This window comes from Salvia hispanica, chromosome 1 (assembly GCF_029641045.1).
Source record: "Salvia hispanica isolate PSC_SH4W2 chromosome 1, Shi_PSC_v1, whole genome shotgun sequence".
In the NCBI taxonomy this organism is placed as follows: Eukaryota; Viridiplantae; Streptophyta; class Magnoliopsida; order Lamiales; family Lamiaceae; genus Salvia; species Salvia hispanica.
Window position 1 is genome coordinate 67888619 of NC_142692.1, and position 20465 is coordinate 67909083.

At 40.4% G+C, this 20465-nt stretch overlaps 3 protein-coding genes, 1 non-coding gene and 1 pseudogene across 5 annotated transcripts; 3 read left to right on the top strand and 2 right to left on the bottom strand.

The window, feature by feature from the left end:
• The first annotated feature begins 832 nt into the window (after positions 1-832).
• LOC148934460 (7-deoxyloganetin glucosyltransferase-like) lies at positions 833-2799 on the top strand. The gene is made up of 2 exons (XM_089057200.1): positions 833-2106; positions 2433-2799. The coding sequence occupies exons 1-2, from the start codon at positions 914-916 to the stop codon at positions 2653-2655; spliced, it is 1416 nt and encodes a 471-aa protein (XP_088913326.1). The 5' UTR covers positions 833-913; the 3' UTR covers positions 2656-2799.
• A 4387-nt stretch (positions 2800-7186) lies between these two features.
• TRNAM-CAU (transfer RNA methionine (anticodon CAU)) lies at positions 7187-7271 on the top strand. The gene is given in 2 exon segments: positions 7187-7224; positions 7236-7271. It is a non-coding gene; the product is annotated as a tRNA-Met (tRNA).
• Positions 7272-7538: 267 nt separating this feature from the next.
• Positions 7539-11635, bottom strand: HCF173 (high chlorophyll fluorescence phenotype 173). The gene is made up of 13 exons (XM_089057204.1): positions 11059-11635; positions 10013-10225; positions 9722-9926; positions 9562-9637; positions 9346-9481; positions 9169-9273; positions 8982-9062; positions 8550-8639; positions 8399-8464; positions 8230-8286; positions 8072-8149; positions 7937-7984; positions 7539-7793 (listed from the first exon to the last, which is right to left on the bottom strand). Exons 1-13 carry the CDS (start codon positions 11596-11598, stop codon positions 7722-7724), a joined length of 1767 nt encoding a protein of 588 aa, XP_088913330.1. The 5' UTR covers positions 11599-11635; the 3' UTR covers positions 7539-7721.
• A 1611-nt stretch (positions 11636-13246) lies between these two features.
• Positions 13247-14851, bottom strand: LOC148934463 (uncharacterized). The gene has a single exon (XM_089062308.1). It carries the CDS (start codon positions 14849-14851, stop codon positions 13247-13249), a length of 1605 nt encoding a protein of 534 aa, XP_088918434.1.
• Positions 14852-15209: 358 nt separating this feature from the next.
• Positions 15210-18980, top strand: LOC148934464 (uncharacterized; annotated as a pseudogene). Its single transcript, XR_016134353.1, has 6 exons — positions 15210-15285; positions 15411-15774; positions 16456-16562; positions 16594-17600; positions 17868-18265; positions 18521-18980. The product of XR_016134353.1 is annotated as an uncharacterized LOC148934464 (transcript).
• Positions 18981-20465: the final 1485 nt, after the last annotated feature.

Genomic DNA, 20465 nt, shown 5'->3' on the forward strand with positions numbered 1-20465 from the left:
TAAGTAATAAAAATCTATATTACTACTATTTTATACCCGATCTGCCATTGTGTGATGCCATGACAGATTTAGGTATGGTCAAGTGATCTTCAGGCCCCATTGCCGGCTCTTATGAGAACTGAAAAATTTCCCCGACTTCAATTTCAGTCTTCTAGGAGTTTTCGCAGTCTCAAGATGTGTCAACTCAACCCTCATTATTATTGGAGTTAACTTCAGTTCTTCGTCCATCATCCACTACTAGTGATGAACCGCTACACCGTCTTTGTCTGCCGAAGTCAACAATAGCCTTTTTCATTATATCTGATTTCATGAGTTTCTTTTTTAGATTTCCTATTGTTTGGGTATGTGATTTTTTATTCTTTAGGCAGCTACTACGCTACTTCTCCATACCATATTCATTGTTGCATTTAATATCTCACCACTTTTACTATCGTAGTTCACAAATTTTAATGTGAAAACAAAAATGCTTCTTTACACAAAAAATGTTCCAGACAAAAAAAAAATAGTACTAGTACAAGTTTTACATCAAATAGATTCCCTAAAAAGTCTTCCTCAACTACCCACTCATTATATTAAAAGTTTTATAACAAGAATCAGAATTAAAAAACATTGATATCAACAATGGGACGTGACATGCATACACACAATACTCTAATAAAAAAAGCAAAAGACTGAAGATTCAAGTTACGTTTAATCCTTAAAATACATTTTCAAGTCCTAAATGACAACACACTATCAACTTATTAGTAGTATTAAACCTAAACAAGCAAAATGGAAGGTTGGTGCCTATCCATCTTTGTGACTATAATAATAAATTCCATAATTTAAACACTCCAAATCTCTTCCTATATATACATCATTAATCAATGACACAAACACAATCCTTCAAAATCAACAACAAAAATAAAATAAAATGAAGCCCCATGTTGTGTGCATTCCGTATCCAGCACAGGGGCACATCGCCCCTGTCCTGAGATTCGCCAAGATCCTCCACTCCAGGGGATTCTTCGTCACCTTCGTCAACACCGAGTTCAACCACAACCGCCTGGTCCGGGCCCGCGGGCCCGAATCCGTGGCCGGCCTCGAGGACTTCCAGTTCCGGACCATCCCGGACGGCCTCCCCCCGTCCGACAAGGACGCCACCCAGGACATCCCGCAGCTCTGCGACTCGTTGTCGAGGAACGGCCTGCGGCCGTTCCTCGACCTCGTCGACGACCTCAACGGGACCCCCGGCCGCCCGCCCGTCAGCTGCATCGTCTCGGACGGGGCGATGAGCTTCACCCTCGACGCGGCCGAGCGGCTCGGGATCCCGGAGGTCGTCTTCTTCACGACGAGCGCGTGCGGGTTCCTCGGATACTGCAATTACGCCGAGCTGGCGGCGCGTGGGCTGTTTCCGATGACGGAGGAGCAGCTGAGCAACGGATTTCTCGATGAGGAGCTCGATTGGGTTGAAGGGATGAAGAATATAAGGCTGAGGGACTTCCCTAGCTTTGTACGGACAACCGATCCCAACGATATCATGGTGAATTACAACATTTTGCAGACGAAAAACGCAATTCGAGCTAAATCGGTGGTTTTGAACACCTATGATGATCTCGAGAGAGATGTTCTCGATGCGATCAACGCGAAGTTCGGGTGTGTATCGACGATCGGGCCTCTGCAGCTCCTCGAGAAGGAGGTGGAGGCGGCCGAGGTCCGGGCGATCGGGTCGAGCCTGTGGAAGGAGGACGACGGCTCGATCGAGTGGCTGGACGGGCGGGCGCCGGGCTCGGTGCTCTACGTGAACTTCGGGAGCATCACGGTGCTGTCGCCGGAGCAGATGGCGGAGTTCGCGTGGGGGCTGGCCAATAGCGGCCAGAGCTTCTTGTGGATCATCCGGCCGGATTTGGTCTCCGGCGAGAACGCGGTGGTGCCGGAGGGGTGCGTGGAGGAGGTGGCGGGCCGGGGGAAGATGGTCGGGTGGTGCGCGCAGGAGCGGGTCCTGGCGCACCCTGCGGTCGGGGGGTTCTTGACGCACTGTGGGTGGAACTCGACTCTGGAGGGCCTGTCGGAGGGCGTGCCGATGATCTGCTGGCCGTTTTTCGCGGAACAACAGACTAATTGTAGGTATGTATCATCTTCCCCAATCAATTAAGAGAAAATGAAACTTTGTGTTTTAATATTTGATTAAAAAGTAACGAATTACTGTGGTAATCAGAATATTAAAACACAAATGATGTAACCATTTAAGTCACAAAGTTGGTCAAATTCTGGTAAGATTGTCCAGAATTTGACCAACTTTATGATTTAAATGGTTATCAATTTTTTTTTAATATAACAATCATTCACTTTTACTGTATTTTATGTGAATTATTGTGTAAAAGCGCGTATTAATTAAATGCAGAATTTAGAATATATACGTAATTAATAAATTTTTGTGACCGCTATGGTAGGTATGCATGCACGGATTGGGAGGTGGGGCTCGAGATCGAGGGGGAGGTGACGAGAGAAAAAGTGGCGGAGCTAGTGAAGATTTTGATGGAGGGGGAGAAGGGGAAGGAGATGAGGAAGAAGGCGTTGGAGTGGAAGCGAAAGGCGCACGCGGCCGCGGAGGTCGGCGGCTCGTCTCACCGGAACTTGGACTTCTTGATCAATCAGATTTTGCTCAAAAACTAAGTTTTTGAAAAAGATTGTTAGTAAAATTGAAAATTACTCTTTGAGGTTGAAATTCTTATTATTGAATGTGGATTTTGATTGATATTAACGTTTGTGGTTTCTCGTGTTGAACATTATTTTTATGCCAAAGTTAAAGTTGGAAAATTGTCTAAAGTCTTTTATCTCTTTGTGCAATTTCTTGATGCAAGTTTCATGAGAAGTGACTACATGATCAAGTTAAATAATTAGTGCTGAAAATAACTAAATGCGACTAGATGGGAAAAAAAATTTGGTCACGTCTAATTTTTTCCTGATTTAAGTTTTTTTTCCCTAATAATAATACATACGTTACTAACCTACCAAGAAATTGTTAGTGGATTATATTCCATCTCATACACATGTATTATGTGCCTAATTTAAGTTGTATCCATCCTACTTTCTAGGGTCCCATTTATGTAGTAGTGTGATAGGTTTCATTGATTTTTGTTCGTGGTTTATTAATGCATAATTCTTCAATTTTATAATTTGATTTTGTAAATAGTGTAATTAAGAGGATATTTAGTTCTTAGTATTTAATATCGATTTAATTAGTTGCAGAAGTACTATACACAAATCTTTTGCATAATTAATGTTAATTAATGATGTTTGGCATACGTTAGGGTGATCAAATTTTTGCCTAATTCAAACCGATCTAGATCAAAAAAATGAATTTTGAGAGAATGAAAATCCAAACGAATCGAGATATAAATAAAAAAGTTTTATAACTAACCTGAACAAGTAGAATTATCAAAAAAAATTAATTTTGAAATAAGTTAATTATCATATATATTAGGTTAGAAATATTTAAAGAATATATTCAAATAAAATATATATTTTGAATAAAATGTTATATTATATAGTATAATTTGGATATTTGGATTTGAAAAACAAATCCAAATAACATACAGTAAAAAAATCGAATTATAAAGAAATTAAATTCAGATACAAACTTGATATTCCAATTAAATTTAATTAAATTACTCAAAATACGAATATTATTTTTGTCATACTTAACTATTTTTTGTACCACTATCTGTTTATTCGCATAATGGCTTTCAAAGAAACAAGTTAATGACTAAAAGAGTATCACTTACTGTTTCTTTTTATCTCTTACTTTAAACAAAAGTTGTAACAATAGTTCCTCTCTTTATAATGACAATGTATATTCCCTCATTTTCGTCATCTAAAGACTGAATTAAGATCCCATCTTCATTATAATATTATCTACTCTATTAATTAAATATATAATGTCAACTCTAATGGAGATACGTGCATTTTGTAATTTATTATTAGTGGGGAAGAGATAATGTAATAAAAAATTAACTAGGTGCTGTAATTTAGTACTAACAATTAGATAAAATGTGAATTAAATGATTAATAGCACCACTACTCCTATTTAGAAGATAATAAAATAGTGGTATGGCAGCAATTAGTGCCTAGTGGAAGTCTGCCTTCCCCAACTAATTATTTTCGTTAATTCCAACTTGTCATAGTTGACTAATTAATTAGTTCGTTTAATGTGACCAAACCTCATAATTTGCTTTTAAATTTTACTAATAAAGCTAGACTGGCCTAGCATTAGACTTTAAAATATTAGTAGAAAATTGTCGACTGAAGTAATTTAGGGTTTAGTTTTATACTCTCCGTGTGCTCAATGCTAACATATATGGATTAAGAAATAGTATTTTATCAAGACCTAGTCTTTCAGTAGATAGTATAAAAACACGTCTTGCTGTTAGATTCGTTCAGTGCTATACCATACCAATGTCATTTTATTTCAGTAAGGCTTAGAAATATGCGGACTGACATTTCAACTTTTCACGATAGGTAGCCAAAGCCTATCTAGATTGTGAAATTCTTCTTTCTCTTTTGCAAAGCATTGGTGCAAAATAGAAAATCTTTGTGGGACTGAGGGAGTAATATACCGATTCTATTCGTGCGAAAGTGCTCGAATAATACTGAATCAGGTTAAAAGTGGATTGTAGAGTTTTACGTATACAAGCAAGATTCTATTCGCGCGAAACTTGCTCGAAACATGCTTTTCAGTATACCAAACCTAACAACAATGTGTTCAGTACCTGCAGCATTATCGATACTATACTTTTTCTTTAGGCTTTCCTACATCTTTTTGGATGTGGTTACAACGGAGTATATATTGTACAAGCTATCATCTAAAACACTTAGAATGAAAGTTCTACAAAGATAGTCTCCTTTGCGCCATTGTTCATAGTCCGCCAAGATCTCGAGTCTCGTCTCTTGATCACTTGGCGCAGGCGGCTCGTTCTCCGTGAGGAAGTTGGCGACGCCCAATGTTGTCAAGTAGAACAAGATCTTTTGGTACCACCTTTTGAAGTCAGATCCTCCAAATTTTGGTGGCTTCTCGACGGGTGACATCATTCTTGGTGCCAAAGATGCTGCACTTGGTTCTTGAAAGGAACCATTCACGTTGCCCCTGAGGGAGCCAACAACATGGTTGGGCATAGAGCTCCTACCATTCATGTAGGGCGTTGAGCCCATCATGTTCATGTTGGGCATAGAGCCCGCCATGGTCATATTGGTCCCGGAGGAGCCAATAACTGTGTTGAACTCGAAGGTTCCAACACTCGCATGAGACCCGAAGGCCCCAGCAGTCGTGTGAGACCTGGAGGCCCCAACACACGATCCATTAAAGGACCCGAAAGAAACACTAAAAGTGGAACTAACTGACCCACCCGAGGTGGATCCACCAGTGAGCCCATGGGTGTTAACATACACCCAAGGGGTTGTTGATAAAGATGGAAAGAGCCCGGGAGTTGGTGGTGGTGGTGGCCGGAGTGGCGGCAGCGGCGGTGTTAGATTCGGTTGACATCTCCAGCAAAGGTATTAAGTTTCGAAAGTTTTAGTTTCAATTTAAAGGTCCAAATCCCTTCAAAGGCAAGTTATATCTTGTCTTGCGATTGTTGGATTCTGTGATTACAAGATATAAACCGGGCGTAATACAACCCAAAAGAAGGAATACAAATGGAACACTGAAACGAAATTACAACTGAAAATCGAAACAAATAAACGTGAAAAGTTGTTAGCCGAGTCGAGGAGTCCTCTTTCCGCAAGATGAGATACGCCCCGGTAATGCTCTTCGGATTGGCGTTTCGCCCCCAAAAGATAAAACGGTTACGTCTCTGGTGAAGCAGCACCGCTATCAGCAGAGCTCCGGCGAACTGGATGGAGGAGAGGGCAAAGTTTTCGACAGAAAAAACAATGCAGAGAGAGGAGAGAGCGTATGATGCAAATGCTATGTGAATCTAGACGCGTCTGGGTTCATTCACGACGTGGACGATAATCAGCCACGTTGGCTTTACCGCGTCATAGCCTTGGGTCGAGCCCACGACCATGCCCAAAGACCAATTGTCAAGATCCAAGGACAAGGACAAGGGCGCGGGCTCGGGCTCGCGTATGGGCTCTACAGCCCATCTTAGTCCACTATAATTATTACATGTAATAATTATAGCACAATTTTAATTCATTATTTCTCACTCACCGGGAATCATATTTGAGAAAATGAATATACCATATTCATCTACTCCGAACGTAGATCAACGCTATATCATTTAATTTCATAAAATTAAATGTCTTGTTGAAATTATAATTGGTCAAAGTCCATTGACCGGGCATAGATTTCAACAATAGATTTAATTGGTTTTTGTGATGTTGTCTTTCTCTTGTGATTATTTGTTGCAATGTCATGGAATGTCCTCTTGCTGATATAGTGTTTGTTTTTATTTTCTTTTATTTGTCCATAGCAGTTTTTTGGTGTATCATACACGATCTTGTATATTTTGTTGTTTTTCACTGTTGGACATTTGACTTAGTCATCGACATTTTATTTGAGTATTATTACATGGAAGACTATTTGGCATATCATCTTCGTATGGCCGAGTATCATTACACTGAAGAAGGTGATGAATCTGAGCCTTGTTTGTTTGCAAATTTGTATTCACCAAATAAAGTAATGGGAACAAGATATATATCGACGTACAATTGAAGTCTGAGACTCATTATGACTTTAAAAATAATTTTGACATAAAATTTCACACCTTTAAATGCAATCCGTCCCACATAATTTGTCATATTTTTCCATTTCAGTCTATCCCACATAATTTGTCTCATTTCACTTTTACTATTTTTGGTATTGGACCTCATATTCCACTAACTCATTCATACTCACATTTTATTATAAAACTAATATATAAAAGTAGGACTCACGTTCCAGTAATTTTTTCAATTCACTTTTCAATACACACGTGGCAGGTCAAAGTGGGACGAAATTATATGGGCCGGAGGGAATAGTACTATTGAACTTTGTTATGCACTTATGCACCTCTTCAATTTTGTCCACCAGTATTAAAATAATTATTAAGATATGAATAATATATAGTCCATAAAATGTGACACGTTTTCCATTTTTCAATTACAATATGGTTACAGTTTATGAACAATAAAACTAAAACTACTTTTGTTACCGACAATTCCAAAAGGGGTGGTGGCGCAGTTGGCTAGCGCGTAGGTCTCATAGCTTCTGAGTGATCCTGAGGTCGAGAGTTCGAGCCTCTCTCACCCCATAATATTTTTTATTTAAATTTTACCTTAATTTTCTAAATAATTTTGTTGTTTACCTAAATAAATTTTTTATTTTCTTAATTTCTCTAAATATATTTGGAACCAATTTTCACTTCATCCCTTTTCCCCTGTATTCAAATTCGGGCTGAGGTCGAATTGGGCTGGTGTGGGTTCGGGCTGAGGTCGAACTAGGCCGGGTGTGCACGTAGAGGCGTTTGTCATAATTATTTTACATAAAAATATAGTACTACTACATTGAGTAATTGTCATACACAAAAGTCTTGGTAGTTTGAATATGTACATGTATAGGTACATAACAAAGTGTATTTTGTACACATTGCTTGAATTCTTATGCATTCAACACCTATATTACAACATATATACGCTCAAATAACACAAAAATTAGCACAAAGAAAAAATGGACACATCAAGAGCATGTATGTATGTCTATATCAAGTATTCTTCTCAAGAGCCGAAAGCGCCGGCGATAGATAGTTATTCGCTTTATCAGGCAAGTGCGCAACCTACGACGAAACATCAGATATGAGTTCGGGTCAAGAAACGAGTACTACTTGACTAATTTTAATATATCTGACGATCTAACACAATTTTTTTTTTCTTTTTTTTTAATTGAAATATCAAGTATGTACGTGAAGTCGGTCATTACCAGCTCGTAGAGTTCCTTCCCAGGCTCCGCGACATACTCATAGCACACCTGATAAGTTTAAAGGAAGGAAAACTAGTATATAAGCCACACCACTAGATCCGGCTTGGTATATGCGTACAAGGAAAGAATTCTTACATCGAAGCTCTTGTTTCTTGCTGTTGCGTCATGCAATGCTTTTACGCATATATCAGCAACGTCTGCACAGCTTATTCCCTATATACGTATACGCCACAAGATTTCGATAAAAGGGCTTAAGCAAACACTTTATTAAGTATAAAAAAATCTGGTCTAACCTGAGATATTCGGTTGCCTTGATCGAAGATCAGAGCTCGTTGGCCACCGGGTTCTTCCTGGGAAAAAGGACAATATTTTTTGGTGATGAAGTGCAAATGCAATAAATAAAGAGATTAGCTTCTTTATCTAGACGCGGAATTTAAGTAGTTGGTGTTGTAAGAAATTTACCACGAGGGGACCAGGGCGGATAATTGTGTATCCAAGGCCTGATCGTCTGAGTGAATCTTCCCCGGCCTACAAAATTTCCAGATAAATGGATGAACGACAAGGCTAGAAAAATCCGAACTAAAAGGAGGGATGTGATGTGATGGAGGAGAACCTTCTTAGCCTTCAAAACTTGCTCTCTTCTTGTAGGTTCTATTCCTGATCCCGTACACGAAACTAAGATGAAATCCGTTTCTTGGCCCGTCTGCAATAATCAGAACGCGTTCGGGAATTATACGAGATTTAGTTAGGAACTAAGAGCATAAAGAGGCTCTGCTGACAAACAACTTTTGTCACTTTGATGTAACAAGTTCACGAATCGTCGTTTAACGATCAAGCATTCCACGTAAAGAGAAAATAACTTGCAAACGCAGAAGTACACCTTTGATTATGCAACGTAGAAGAATTCTATGCTATTTACTTATGTTTGATCATACAAATATTGGACTGATAAAATGAATCAGATTTGCATATCTTAATTTAGATATATAAACATAAATTTAAAGGTCGCGTCACAATACACTCAAAATCTCATAACTGAACTTACAGGCAAAGCTTTAATATATTCCAAAATCAACTGGAAGCTTCTCAAGTCTTGTTTTCCCCCGACAGGTCCTTCGACAGTTCTCTGCAATAAAAAATCGACGTTGACTAAACTCGACCAACGTTTCAGAACCTACATTGCGTGCATGAGCTAAAACGAAAACCTAAGAACGTGATAATTTGAAGCACACCTGCCGCCTAGGCTCAAAACGAATGGTCAATGTATGTACAAGGAACGGATCAAGCGGAGGATCTTCTGGTTTCACGGGTCTGAACGATGAAAACGGCACCCTAACCTGGTCGGATTAGAAACAATTCAAACATATTGTAAACTTGATTGTCCGAAGATGTGCACACTTCAAACTCACCCTGCAAAACCCGACTTTTGTGCTAATCCTGGCGAAGTACATTGTACTCTGTGAAGTGTCGGCCAAAGGGCCGGCTTCGAGAATTACAACGTACGACCTTCCATTCCCACCAACAGAGAACACGAGACCTTCATACCTAAACAAGGTAATGAGAAGAGGTAAGGACCGTATACCAATTCGTCAGCAGAAACATTTGAGCAATGTAATGTTCAATACCTGTCAAGGGTACATCCCAGAGGAAGCGAGAGCCTCGTCGTTAAATCAACATAGCCTCCTCTCGTGAAGACATATCCTATTCCGATTAAGACGAGTAGTGTAAGGAAACACATGAAAGGAATAACGAATAATGCTAATTTTTCGCCTGATGTTATGATACCTGAGAAAGTTGCATCTCCGTTCTCAGTGAACTCGAACTTGGCATCCATTCCTCCATCATACTTTGCAGCAACGACGTCTTGAAAATAAGTTCCTAGACGTACCTCCCATCCTTTCAACGAATCTTCGGACTTGAACTTCGTTATCAATAGCTTGCTTTTGCTGCTTTTTCCGGCTCGTAGCTGTGCAAGCTGATTGTTGTAGTCCTTCATTCGAGCAAACAACGATACATTTCAAATAACGATAGTTATCAAGAGTAGTGAGTGTCAACATAAAATCGCGCATTTCAAACCTGAAATGCTTTGGTGAGATTATAGACACCGAGGTGATCAACTCTGTTGAGATCACCGGTGATGGCGGAGCGGGCTGTGGCACAGTAGATGATCTTGTTGCAGCCTTCGACGGCAGCTTGCATCGTGGAAGGCTCGCCAACGTCCCCGGTCACAATCTCGACGGAAGTCGGGAGCATGTCCTCCACTTCTTTATCAGCCTTCCTCACTAAAGCCTGGCCATCAAAAGTTATCATCCTATATAAGATCACCCTCTAAATTATGACAACATTCATATCATATACAATAACCAAGCACTTTGGAAATGGTCTAAATTGTGACCAGAATAATAGAATACAAAATCCAAACTGAAACTTCCTCCCTCTCTAAATAATAGTCTCCTTTTCAATTGTTTCAATAAGTTGAAATGAGTATTATTTAATTAGTTCTTCCAATACTCCAATCAGTTGACAATTGAAACTAAATATACAAACATAACTATATACTGCTCATAGATAATTGAAATCATTATATAAGTCTCATGGGCCGTCCTATAAAATTAGTCCATTTCTATATTTAGTGTTAGCATGTCTTGAATCTGTATAGTTTGCCGCTAGCCGAACAGGGGTCTCGCTATATATTTAGTGTTAGTATGCCCTGAATTTGTATATGTAGTTCAACGCTATGATATATTTCTGTTTTAGGCCTTAATTTTGTATTCGGCCTAGCCTGTCGTCGTCTGTGTGCCTATTTATATAGAAGTAGGGCGCATAACTCTATAATCTGAAAACAATCTGAATAGCTTCTGTTCTCCGTTTCCGCCCGTTGACGTAGCCAACGCAACATTGGTGAGCCACGTAAATTTTGTCTCTCTTTACGTTTCTGTTTATCTTATTACACAATTGCTCTATTCTGTCATAACATTTAGCAAGTTTTTCTGTCTAATACGGTAAGTAACATTCTCTGTAACGATACTTCAATCACTTTTTTTCTCTTACTTTACCAATTTCGTATCTACAGAGAGCATATATTACTATAATTAATACATTTACTAATTATGGAAATGTACCTTAACAGTGTAGCCCCTAAGCATGAGCTTCCTGATAACAAGGCGGCCAACGCGGCTAGTCGCGCCAACAACGAGCACGGTGGTGTTCTGGGCCCCGGGCACCGCGAACTCGCACATGGGCCCACCCTCCCTTATGAGCAGCGCCGCCTCCTCGTCGTCCTTCCTCGTGGTCCTCGAAATCTGCCCGAGCCCGGAGAATTTCCGCCACACCTCGTCGAATATCTGCCTCGACTTCCGCCCCAGTCCCACCGGATTCACCTCCTCCAGCCGGCTCTTGATCGCCGCCGTCGCGTCGTCCTCCGCCGCCGCCACCGCCGGCGGCGGCGGCGGCGGAGGAGGAGGAGACTCCACCGTTTGGACCGGCTTCCGCTTGTTTTTCCTCCGCTTCTCCTTGCCGGTGGGGGAGGCGGCGGCGAGGGCCCTCAGCTTGGGCGGCGGGTGGTGGGAGATTTCCGTCCAGCGGCGGTTGCGCGGGGTTTGGCTGCCGAAGATGGTTGATGTGAGGGCGGCGGAGGAAGCGGCGGCGCTCATCACTCCCATTGGATTCCGAATCTTTGCTTGTGTTAAATTTGGTGAAATGGAATTGGGGTTGGGATTGGAACTGAAGACTGCAAGGGTGATGAGTCGGATTCGGAAAGGGACAAGCTGCGATTTCAGACCACATAAGATGGATGCAATTGTGACGCACAAACTCATAGACACGTACCTCTATTAAGTTCCTTTCATTTTTATGTAATGGATAATGAAATATTTTTCCTAATTGAATATACCTTAAAAAATTTGGGGCAGAATATAATCAAGAAGGTTGTCATTTGACGAGTGAAGTGCTCCCTTCGTTTCATCATAGTTGAGTCATTTTTCTATTTTGAGAAGTTTCTTCATAGTTGAGTCATTTCCATATATGGTAATTTTTTTTTCTCTTTTTTACTTTTCTCTCTTACTTTATTCTCTCTACTTTATTCACTTTATACTTTATTCTTTCTACATTTTCCTCTCTCTTACTTTTTTATCTATTTATTTAACACACCCAACATTCATTTCTAAAACTCCGTGCCGAAAAGTTCCGCCTCAACTATGAAGAAACAGAGGGAGTACGTAACAATTGGGAAGGAGATGTTGAATCGTGGATTGTCGACAGCTCAAAAGACTGAATTTTGAAGTTCATTGACCTCGTCCATTGAAATTTGGCCATTTTCAACTTAGATATTGCAAAGTCTGATGCTTGTATGCTAAAGTGAAATATATTAACACGAAATTTAATATTTAAATTAATGCATGTAGATTAAAGATGTTAATATCAAATGTGAATGCTTAAAAGCAAAATAAGGAATTGAGGAGGTTCTAAAGCGTACGTGAATCGCATTTTCTAGTGACACTGCAATTGTCTATATAAAACTCGAATGTATTTTGTTATTTGATGAAAAATATTTAGAAATGAGATATGCCCTGACTTAATTTGTGTGTTAAAGGTTGATTTGAGCTATTCCATTCTTGACATTCTCGATTTTACAACTTTATGCAAGTTTCCATATTAACCAAATTCTCTAATATATCTATGAGCACCTATAAAACGGTATCCATAGTAGTCAAGTTCTATAAATGATGAAGCTTATACAATAAATTGGACTTTTGAAAATGTCATTCAAATTTTTTAGTTCAGAAACTTCACTCCAGCTTTGGGCTCGAAATTTTCTTCTTTACATAATACTCTCTCCGTCCCGCTTATGGAGTCCCGGTTAATCAATTTTAGACGTTCCGCTTTAGGAGTCCCAGTTGAGATAATTAATAAAAAATGCCTACAAAGTGTTAAAAATGGGTCCCAACTCCCAACATCCACTACAACTAATAAAAAAAATGTTAAAAGTGGATCCCAACATCCACTACAAAATTTATTTATTGGACACTCAATTAAAAGTGGGTCCCAACATCCATTACAATATTTATTTATTACACACTCAAATACTTTTTTCTTAAAACATGTGCCCGACTCAACCGGAACTCCTAAAGCGGGATGGAGGGAGTAGTTAAAAAATGTACTTAATTTAATTCCAAAAATACCCATACGTTGCCACTAGTTGAGAACCGGAACGCATGTCTATTTCGGACAATTCGCAAACAAAATACACCTCTTCTGCAACGCTGCCACCTCACTTTACCGGTCATCACCGCCACTCCGTTTCACACACTTTCACCTCCACTGCGTGTCCGCCGCATGCAAATGGCGAGCGCCGGCGCGGTCAACCCACCGCCGCCTCCACCCTCCCATGGCCCCGCCGCGATCAGGGTGGAAGACATGGCTCGCATCGACATCGGCCTCTTCTCGCACTTGGAACTGCAAGCCCTTTCCCTGTGCTCCGTCTCCGCGCAGCGGAGCGACGACGTCGTTTCCCCGCAGCTCAACCGATCGGTGTTCAACGAGTCCACCGCCAGCCGCCGCTAGACCTACTCCCGCCTCCACCACCGCTCCATTTGCGGCTCCCTCGCCTCCACCAGACTCCTCCCACCCACCATATACAAGCTCAATAGCTTTTCTGCGAGCATACCATGCTTTCTTGTAGCTGATTTTCACGTGAAATTTATCTTTGATATATGTAACTACCGCAGAAGGCTTGAATTCAGCATCGTTTTCAATTTGATTCCGAATACAAAGAGCAATCATGGATGATGTAAGATTAGCATGTTCACTTGGATCGTGATCTCCCATACAACAATGACGATCAACCCATGAGTTGATAGACCAACAACCATCGTGTTTCTTGAACGTTGCTTTAACCTCCCAATTACATGGATGCTGTTGGCCGAGGTCCTTGCCTTTTCTTTTCGGACCAAATGGGTCCCTACAAACTGCATGCCATCTTCTTGATTTACTATCCATAACCTCATACATCCGACCTGTTCCCACATGCCATAATGTTACAGCAGTTTTCAATTGCAAGTTGCTATCAAATTTCGTTCTCACATCTATATATCTCGGATTATCCTCATCCCAATACCGCACATCTTCTTCACCCACTCCATGGTCATCTGAAATGTAACCTCGACGGCCTTCACATGGTAATGATCGAAAAAATGGTAACCCTTCAGGCACATAATCGGGAACAGGTTGCTCCCCACGAACAGATGGTTGTACATAGTTCTTAACTGTCATATCAAGTGTCTCATCGTCTGTAGAATCTTCACATGATTCTGCACTATAATCAAGATCACTTGGTTGAGAACTAACTGAATTATCTGACACCTCCAGAGTGTCGTCTCGAGGGGGAGGACAATCAGAACCATCACAGTTATCAAAACCATCAAATGTCACATTTGGTACATCTAGTTGTTCATCAACATCCCTCCCAAATGTGTTGAATTCAAAGCTATGATGTTCATCATCCCTCCTAGATGTCCCGACATCAAAACTATGATGTTCATCCCTCCTAGATGTTCCAACATCATGATGAGTGATAGGTGGTTCAAATTGCAAAGCAGTAGCAACAGGAGTATATTCAATAAACAGTTCAATTTGACGTGGATTTTCAGCAAACATATACTCCAACAAATTCTCATCTACCGGTGTAGCTATATAATTCACCACTCCACTAAAAGCCACAGGATGCCTCCATGTTAAATCAATCACATGTGCATCGAAATCAATTCCAATTTTTTCACATATCATTGAAACTAGCTGATAATAAGGTATCATTTCATTCAATATAATAAATGATTTCGCACGAGGGGGATCATAAGCAACACCCAAACCTGGGAGCTGAATAATTTTCCCATTCCAATATAAACTCACAAACACCATCAATCCTGCAAAATAAGTACGATAAAACATCGTATACTCTAAATTCAACAAAATTAAATAAATATTCAACAAAGTTCAATACCAAATTTAACAAAATTCAAATAAATTACCCTAATTCTATAACCAATAATTGTATAGAGTAGTTTAAAATTTCAATACCATTACAATGGCTAAATATAACTAAATCAATAGCCTAAATTCAATGAATTTCTTGTCACACAATGTCAAACCATGAACCCTAAATCTATACCCAATTAACATATAACAATCATGAACCCTAAATCTATACCCAATTAACATATAACAATGATAATTGAAATTAATGGTCAAAAAATACCTAAAACCACTTAAAATAGTAATGGGAGCAGCAAAATGTCGGATTCACTTCGATTTTCGCCGGCTAGAGACGTTGGGAGTGAGGGGCGTTGCTGAGAGTGAGAGAGTGGGCGAGGTGGAAGTAAAGGTTCTGCATTCTGGATTGGATTTTGTATCCAAGGCATACACGCATGTGCCTCATGCGTGTATAGTTAAAGACGCAAGAGAGGAATGCGTGTATGAGCTGCGGCGGCGGAGGTAGAATTTCTAGGGTTACAGGAGAATGTGAAATTGAAGCATAATAGGGCGAGGAGAGGCGGGAATTTGGAGAATCGGGAGCTGCAGCGAATGAATGGGACAGGTGAGATTGTGGATTTCGCGGAATTGGGGGAAAAGGGGGATGAATTGTACGGCGATGAATTGAAGCGGAGGCCGGCTATTTTGGGGGTTTTGGGGGAATTGGAGGGAGAGTGGTGTAGCAGGAGGAAGAAGAGGAAGTATGTTGATGCTGGCGTGTTCGGAGATGCATTGCCGGCTGGCTGGAAGCTCTTGCTCAGCCTCAGATGACGCGGTTACCGGGTTTCTGTGTATTGCCGGAGATACATTAGGTATTGTATGTGTAATTGCAGGTTCATTATATTGTCAATTGTTCTTTCTTATGGTTGTTTAGGCTTTGATCCTTATATGATTTTGCTTTCATACTGTATTAGTGACAGATTGGGTGAAGATCTGTTGTATGTCTTGAGGAAAACATGATTGAAATGAGGTTTTGTAATGGAAAAATTCTCGTTTCGGGTGATTATAGAAAGGGAAACGTGCCAAAATTGGCTTGTTTAAAGAGAAGATGGAGACTTGCATGCTGTTAGATTGTCAATTGTTCTGTCTGGTGGCTGTTTAGGCTTTGATCCTTATATTGGTTTTGCTTCCATACTATATTAGTGACAAATTGGTAGGATCTGTTGTATGTCTTGAGGAAAAAATGATTGGAAAAGAGGTTTCTTAGTGGAAAAATTCTCGCTTTGGGTGATTTTAGAAAGGGAAACACGCCAATGCTAATGCGTGTTTAAAGAGAAAGGCGTGTTCAATCAAAGATGGCGTGTTTCTCCTTAAACCCGCCATTAGCATTGCCGTGTTTCCCTTTCCAAAATCACCCAAAATGAGAATTTTGCTGTTTCTTAATTTTGCTATATAGTAATATGGTGGTTTTGTTTGTTTTCTCACACCACTATATTTACGTTGTTCAGGTGTTCATGTATTTCTGATTTGGTTTTTCTGTCTCACTTTTCCAGCCCCACCGGCCATCAATTTTTGTCATGCGCAGAGGCGGCATCCTTTTTGAGATCCTATTTCAGCAATAAAGATGCAGATCAGCAAATGGTAAATGTGGAAATATCTTATTCTTTTTGGAAATTTTTATGAAATGATACTAAATAGAGCAGCAGCAGATTGCATGTCCAGTTGGCAAGACAGATGACATGCCGCGTCCCATCGTGTAGCCCATTCAGCACCGGTGGGTGTAAACTCATCCAGTGCACATGAGAAGGAGGATTGCTTGATGGGCATAGAGAATCTCCCTGAAGTTCAAGTTCGGGACGTCTTTGAATGTGTCAAATGCAAACTAACATTTGATGAGAAGAATGTTTATCTGCAGCATCTGTTTTCATTCCACCAGAGGACTACAAAAAGGTACAAACTTGTGACTACTGTTGGGGAGGGTGTGATTGTCAGAGATGGAAAATATGAATGCCAATTCTGCCATAAGGTTTTTCAGGAACGGCATAGTTATAATGGTCATGTAGGTACTCATGTTAGGAACACTGGAAAAAATCCGGTGAACTAGGTGCTCCGGTTGGTGCCCCCATAAATGCTGAATCTGCACTGCTGGATGGAGTGCCCTTAAGGTCATCAAAGATGGATGCTTTGATTGAAATTGCTCATAATTCTACTTTCGAAACTTCAAATAATGCAAATGGTGAAGAAACCACTGAAAATCACTCTGCTGTAGTTTTGAGAGTAGAAGATACTCAGGCAGCCTTGAGTTGTCATGAAGAAAAATCAACTATGGATGCTGTTGAAATTCAGGCAGAGGATTGCAGTGCCGACAGATATCTACCTGAAGACTTGAATCATGGTAGTCAAGCTTCGACAAAGGACAATGGCATCCCGAATGATGATAAGGCATGGAATGTGAACATTAAGACGGATCCCACATGCATAAGTGACTCAGGGCCCTGTGGGGTCATGTGAGATTCAGAAGTACAAAATCAGTAGCTTGGAAGTCAATCACGAAAACAGGTCCTTGAAGACTAGTGAAGATCATCTACAAGATGCACCTGGGCTTACTGTTGAAGAGATTTTTGAGGGTGGAGTTTCTTTGGCTCCCTTGACCCAGCCATTTCAGTTCTTCCCACCCTTTGATTCCATGTCAAATAAGGTATCATTTGGTTGCATGTGTCGATAATAGTTTGTGAAAATTTATGGTTTATGTGTGTCTTAGCTCTGTTCCATGGTATGTTACAGTTCGGAACCAGAAAGCCGAAAGATTAAAGTTGATTATAGTAACTTGCAATTGCTCTTACTTTTAACAGCCTTGTATTGAAACACATACACGTTCACGGACTTTTGAAAAGCCCCGGCCTGCTCTAGCTTGAAACCAATCACATCACCCCCTTAATTCTTGTACTACTATGCCTATGTGCAGGGTGAACACGAATTTTCGGTGGGTGAGCAAAAACTTGGGAATGTTACTGGATTCGAAGAACTCGGGTTTGATGACATGGAGCCATTCAAGTATGGTTTCGGGAATGGGAAAGAGTTGTCCTCTCTGCCAGGGGGCTCCATCAATTTAAATAGTAACAGCGGGATAGAAGATGAATTTGATCCTTAAGTTAAATTCGAAGGAGGAAATCATGCTGAATACTCTGCACGCAAATCATTTAACTGTGTATGTTTGGTGCAGAGCAGAGTTCAGACTCGAGGGTATTGAATTGGAAACTCTATCAGATTCTATAGGTTACATGTGTCCAACGTGCAAGGCCAACATATCCGAGCACTTTGATGTTGGTCCCTCAATGGATCCTCATAACTTCTGACTTTTGGGTATGTTATCTTAGTCACTAAAACTCATATCTTCCTGCGCTATTTACTTATTTGCACGACGTTTTCCTTTATCCTCGGAGCTATTAAAATCAAGCTAAAGGACGTAAGATATTTCCATTACGGGTTGTTTATTCTGTCCCTTGCGACAGTTAAATGTTTCGAGTAGTGTATTGTCTCTCATACTATTATTTAGAACCTTCTCTTTGAAGAGAGAAGTTCCATATGTTGATTGCTTTGTCTTTTGTTTCTTTTCAGTTACATTCACACCTTTTGAAGTGAGAAGCTCAAATTGATGTGACGAAAAGATGCTGTTGTCGAGGAGCTGATGTTATTCCATTGTTCAGTGTATACGAACGAGACTATGTGTCCATGCCAACGAATGTAAATTCGCATTGCTAACTATAACTACCTTCCCTTCTGCTGCCCATGGATGCCTAAGCTGTTTAAGCACGAAGTAGAAACCCCTAAATAGCTCGTGTATAGTGTTCTATCGCTCCCTCTCGATACGTATATCTATATGGCCGTATATTTCAGGTACTGGACGCAATGGTCTGGAAACGGTAGCCCGAGTTCTTGTAAGGCATGAGGGAAATATGCTAGTACTTGTACTACTGTGCCTCCTTGTATATCTGTGTGTGTATGTGTGTCAAGGAGAAGCAATCTAAAATTTGTATTGTACTACTTATAACTAAAATGAAAATCTGAATCTTGCATTTGTAATCTGTAATAAATGGGTAGCAATCTAAAGATAATCTGGAATTTCCTATAATGGACATCATGTAAAGAAATGACAACTCACAACCATCTTGTCTTATAATTAATCAGAAAGAGAATATGATTCTTTAATCTATGAATAGAAATAGAATTGCAACAGAATCATCTTAGAGAACCACAATTCCAAAAAAAAGAATTCGATTCCCACAAACATCAATCAAATACTGGGCTGAAAATCACAGCATTTGGTGCTATGGCTAAAACGCAACTTATTGCAAATGAAACGCAGCACTGCCACTTATCTTTTCCTTTTAAATATTATAAATATTGTATACTTATCCTTTAGTTAGATTAATAAATTGAAATACTTAGCGATTAGTATCATATCAGCTATCATAGTAAATGATTTTTTTTAAGTGTTTAGTTAGATATTAGTATGTGTTTTTTTAAAAGATTACGATATAGGGGTAGTATAAAATTGGTAAGTGTTTTAAGTCAAAAATCTAACTACATTTAAAGCTTCCGGTGGCGCCTTCCCACAAAAACTTCATGCCACGTTATCACTAGCTCATCCCATTTTACTGCCACATCACTAAGACTTCCACTAGGACTTTCCGCAATTATTCAATTTACGAACTTAAAATGTCGACACGGAATACGGGAAAATTCGAATACTTCATTAAAAAAATTACATAATACTTAAAAAAAATTACATAATTTTAAAAAAAAGTACATAATTTAAAAATAAAATTACATAATACCTAAAAATTACATAATCATAAAAAATCGAGAAATACAACCCTCGGCTCTCACTCCTCCTCGTCCTCGTCCCCGTCGTCCATGCCGCTGCAGCCTCCAACGTCCCCGCCTCCAATCTCGACGCCATAATCATCAATGGGTGGCATTCCTAAATCGCACCGACATGCATCGACCACATCCTTGCACAGCCTTTTGTACACAGGATCGTGCGTGCTATACCACCTACTCGTGCTCTGCATCAAGGTCTTCATTAGCTGCGCGCGGGCGAGACGGTCGTTACCTGGGCCTTCTGGGGCCTCCGATTCGACCTCGTAGGACCCGCTGTCGCTTCCCCTCGCCATCCGCTACGCAGCCTTTTGCCCCATCGGGCAACGACGACGGCGAGAGTCTGATCGTGGTAGCGGGGCCACTTCCTCGGCTTCGGGGAGCTCGTGCGAACCAACACTACTGCGTACTCACCGGAAGAGTTGATCTTCGTCCGCTTCACAGCAAACTTTTGCAATTCCCTGACCACGAGAAAGGCTTCCCATTGGTCAAAATCTTTGAACTTCAATTCTTTGTTGGGGTACTGGGCCAAGGCTCGTTTCTTCACATCATCCTCAGACATGCCGCTAGTTGCCATGCGCATGTTGTTTTGGTATAGGGCGGCAAAACGACTGAGCTTAGGCCTCAACCGAAGCCACTGTTTCCGGCATTGCTCGGGAGTGCGAGGCTTTGCCCCAGACGG

What these genes read in the sequence shown, in the direction of transcription:
- LOC148934463 (XM_089062308.1), bottom strand. Translation starts at nt 14,851, where the DNA reads ATGGTGTTTGTGAGTTTATATTGGAATGGGAAAATTATTCAGCTCCCA.
- HCF173 (XM_089057204.1), bottom strand. Translation starts at nt 11,598, where the DNA reads ATGGGAGTGATGAGCGCCGCCGCTTCCTCCGCCGCCCTCACATCAACC. An exon ending in AATATATTAAAGCTTTGCCT is followed by an intron (nt 8,640 to 8,981) that starts GTAAGTTCAGTT and finishes TGATTATTGCAG; the next exon opens with ACGGGCCAAGAAACGGATTT. An exon ending in CAAGAAACAAGAGCTTCGAT is followed by an intron (nt 7,985 to 8,071) that starts GTAAGAATTCTT and finishes TAAACTTATCAG; the next exon opens with GTGTGCTATGAGTATGTCGC.
- LOC148934460 (XM_089057200.1), top strand. Translation starts at nt 914, where the DNA reads ATGAAGCCCCATGTTGTGTGCATTCCGTATCCAGCACAGGGGCACATC. An exon ending in GAACAACAGACTAATTGTAG is followed by an intron (nt 2,107 to 2,432) that starts GTATGTATCATC and finishes CCGCTATGGTAG; the next exon opens with GTATGCATGCACGGATTGGG.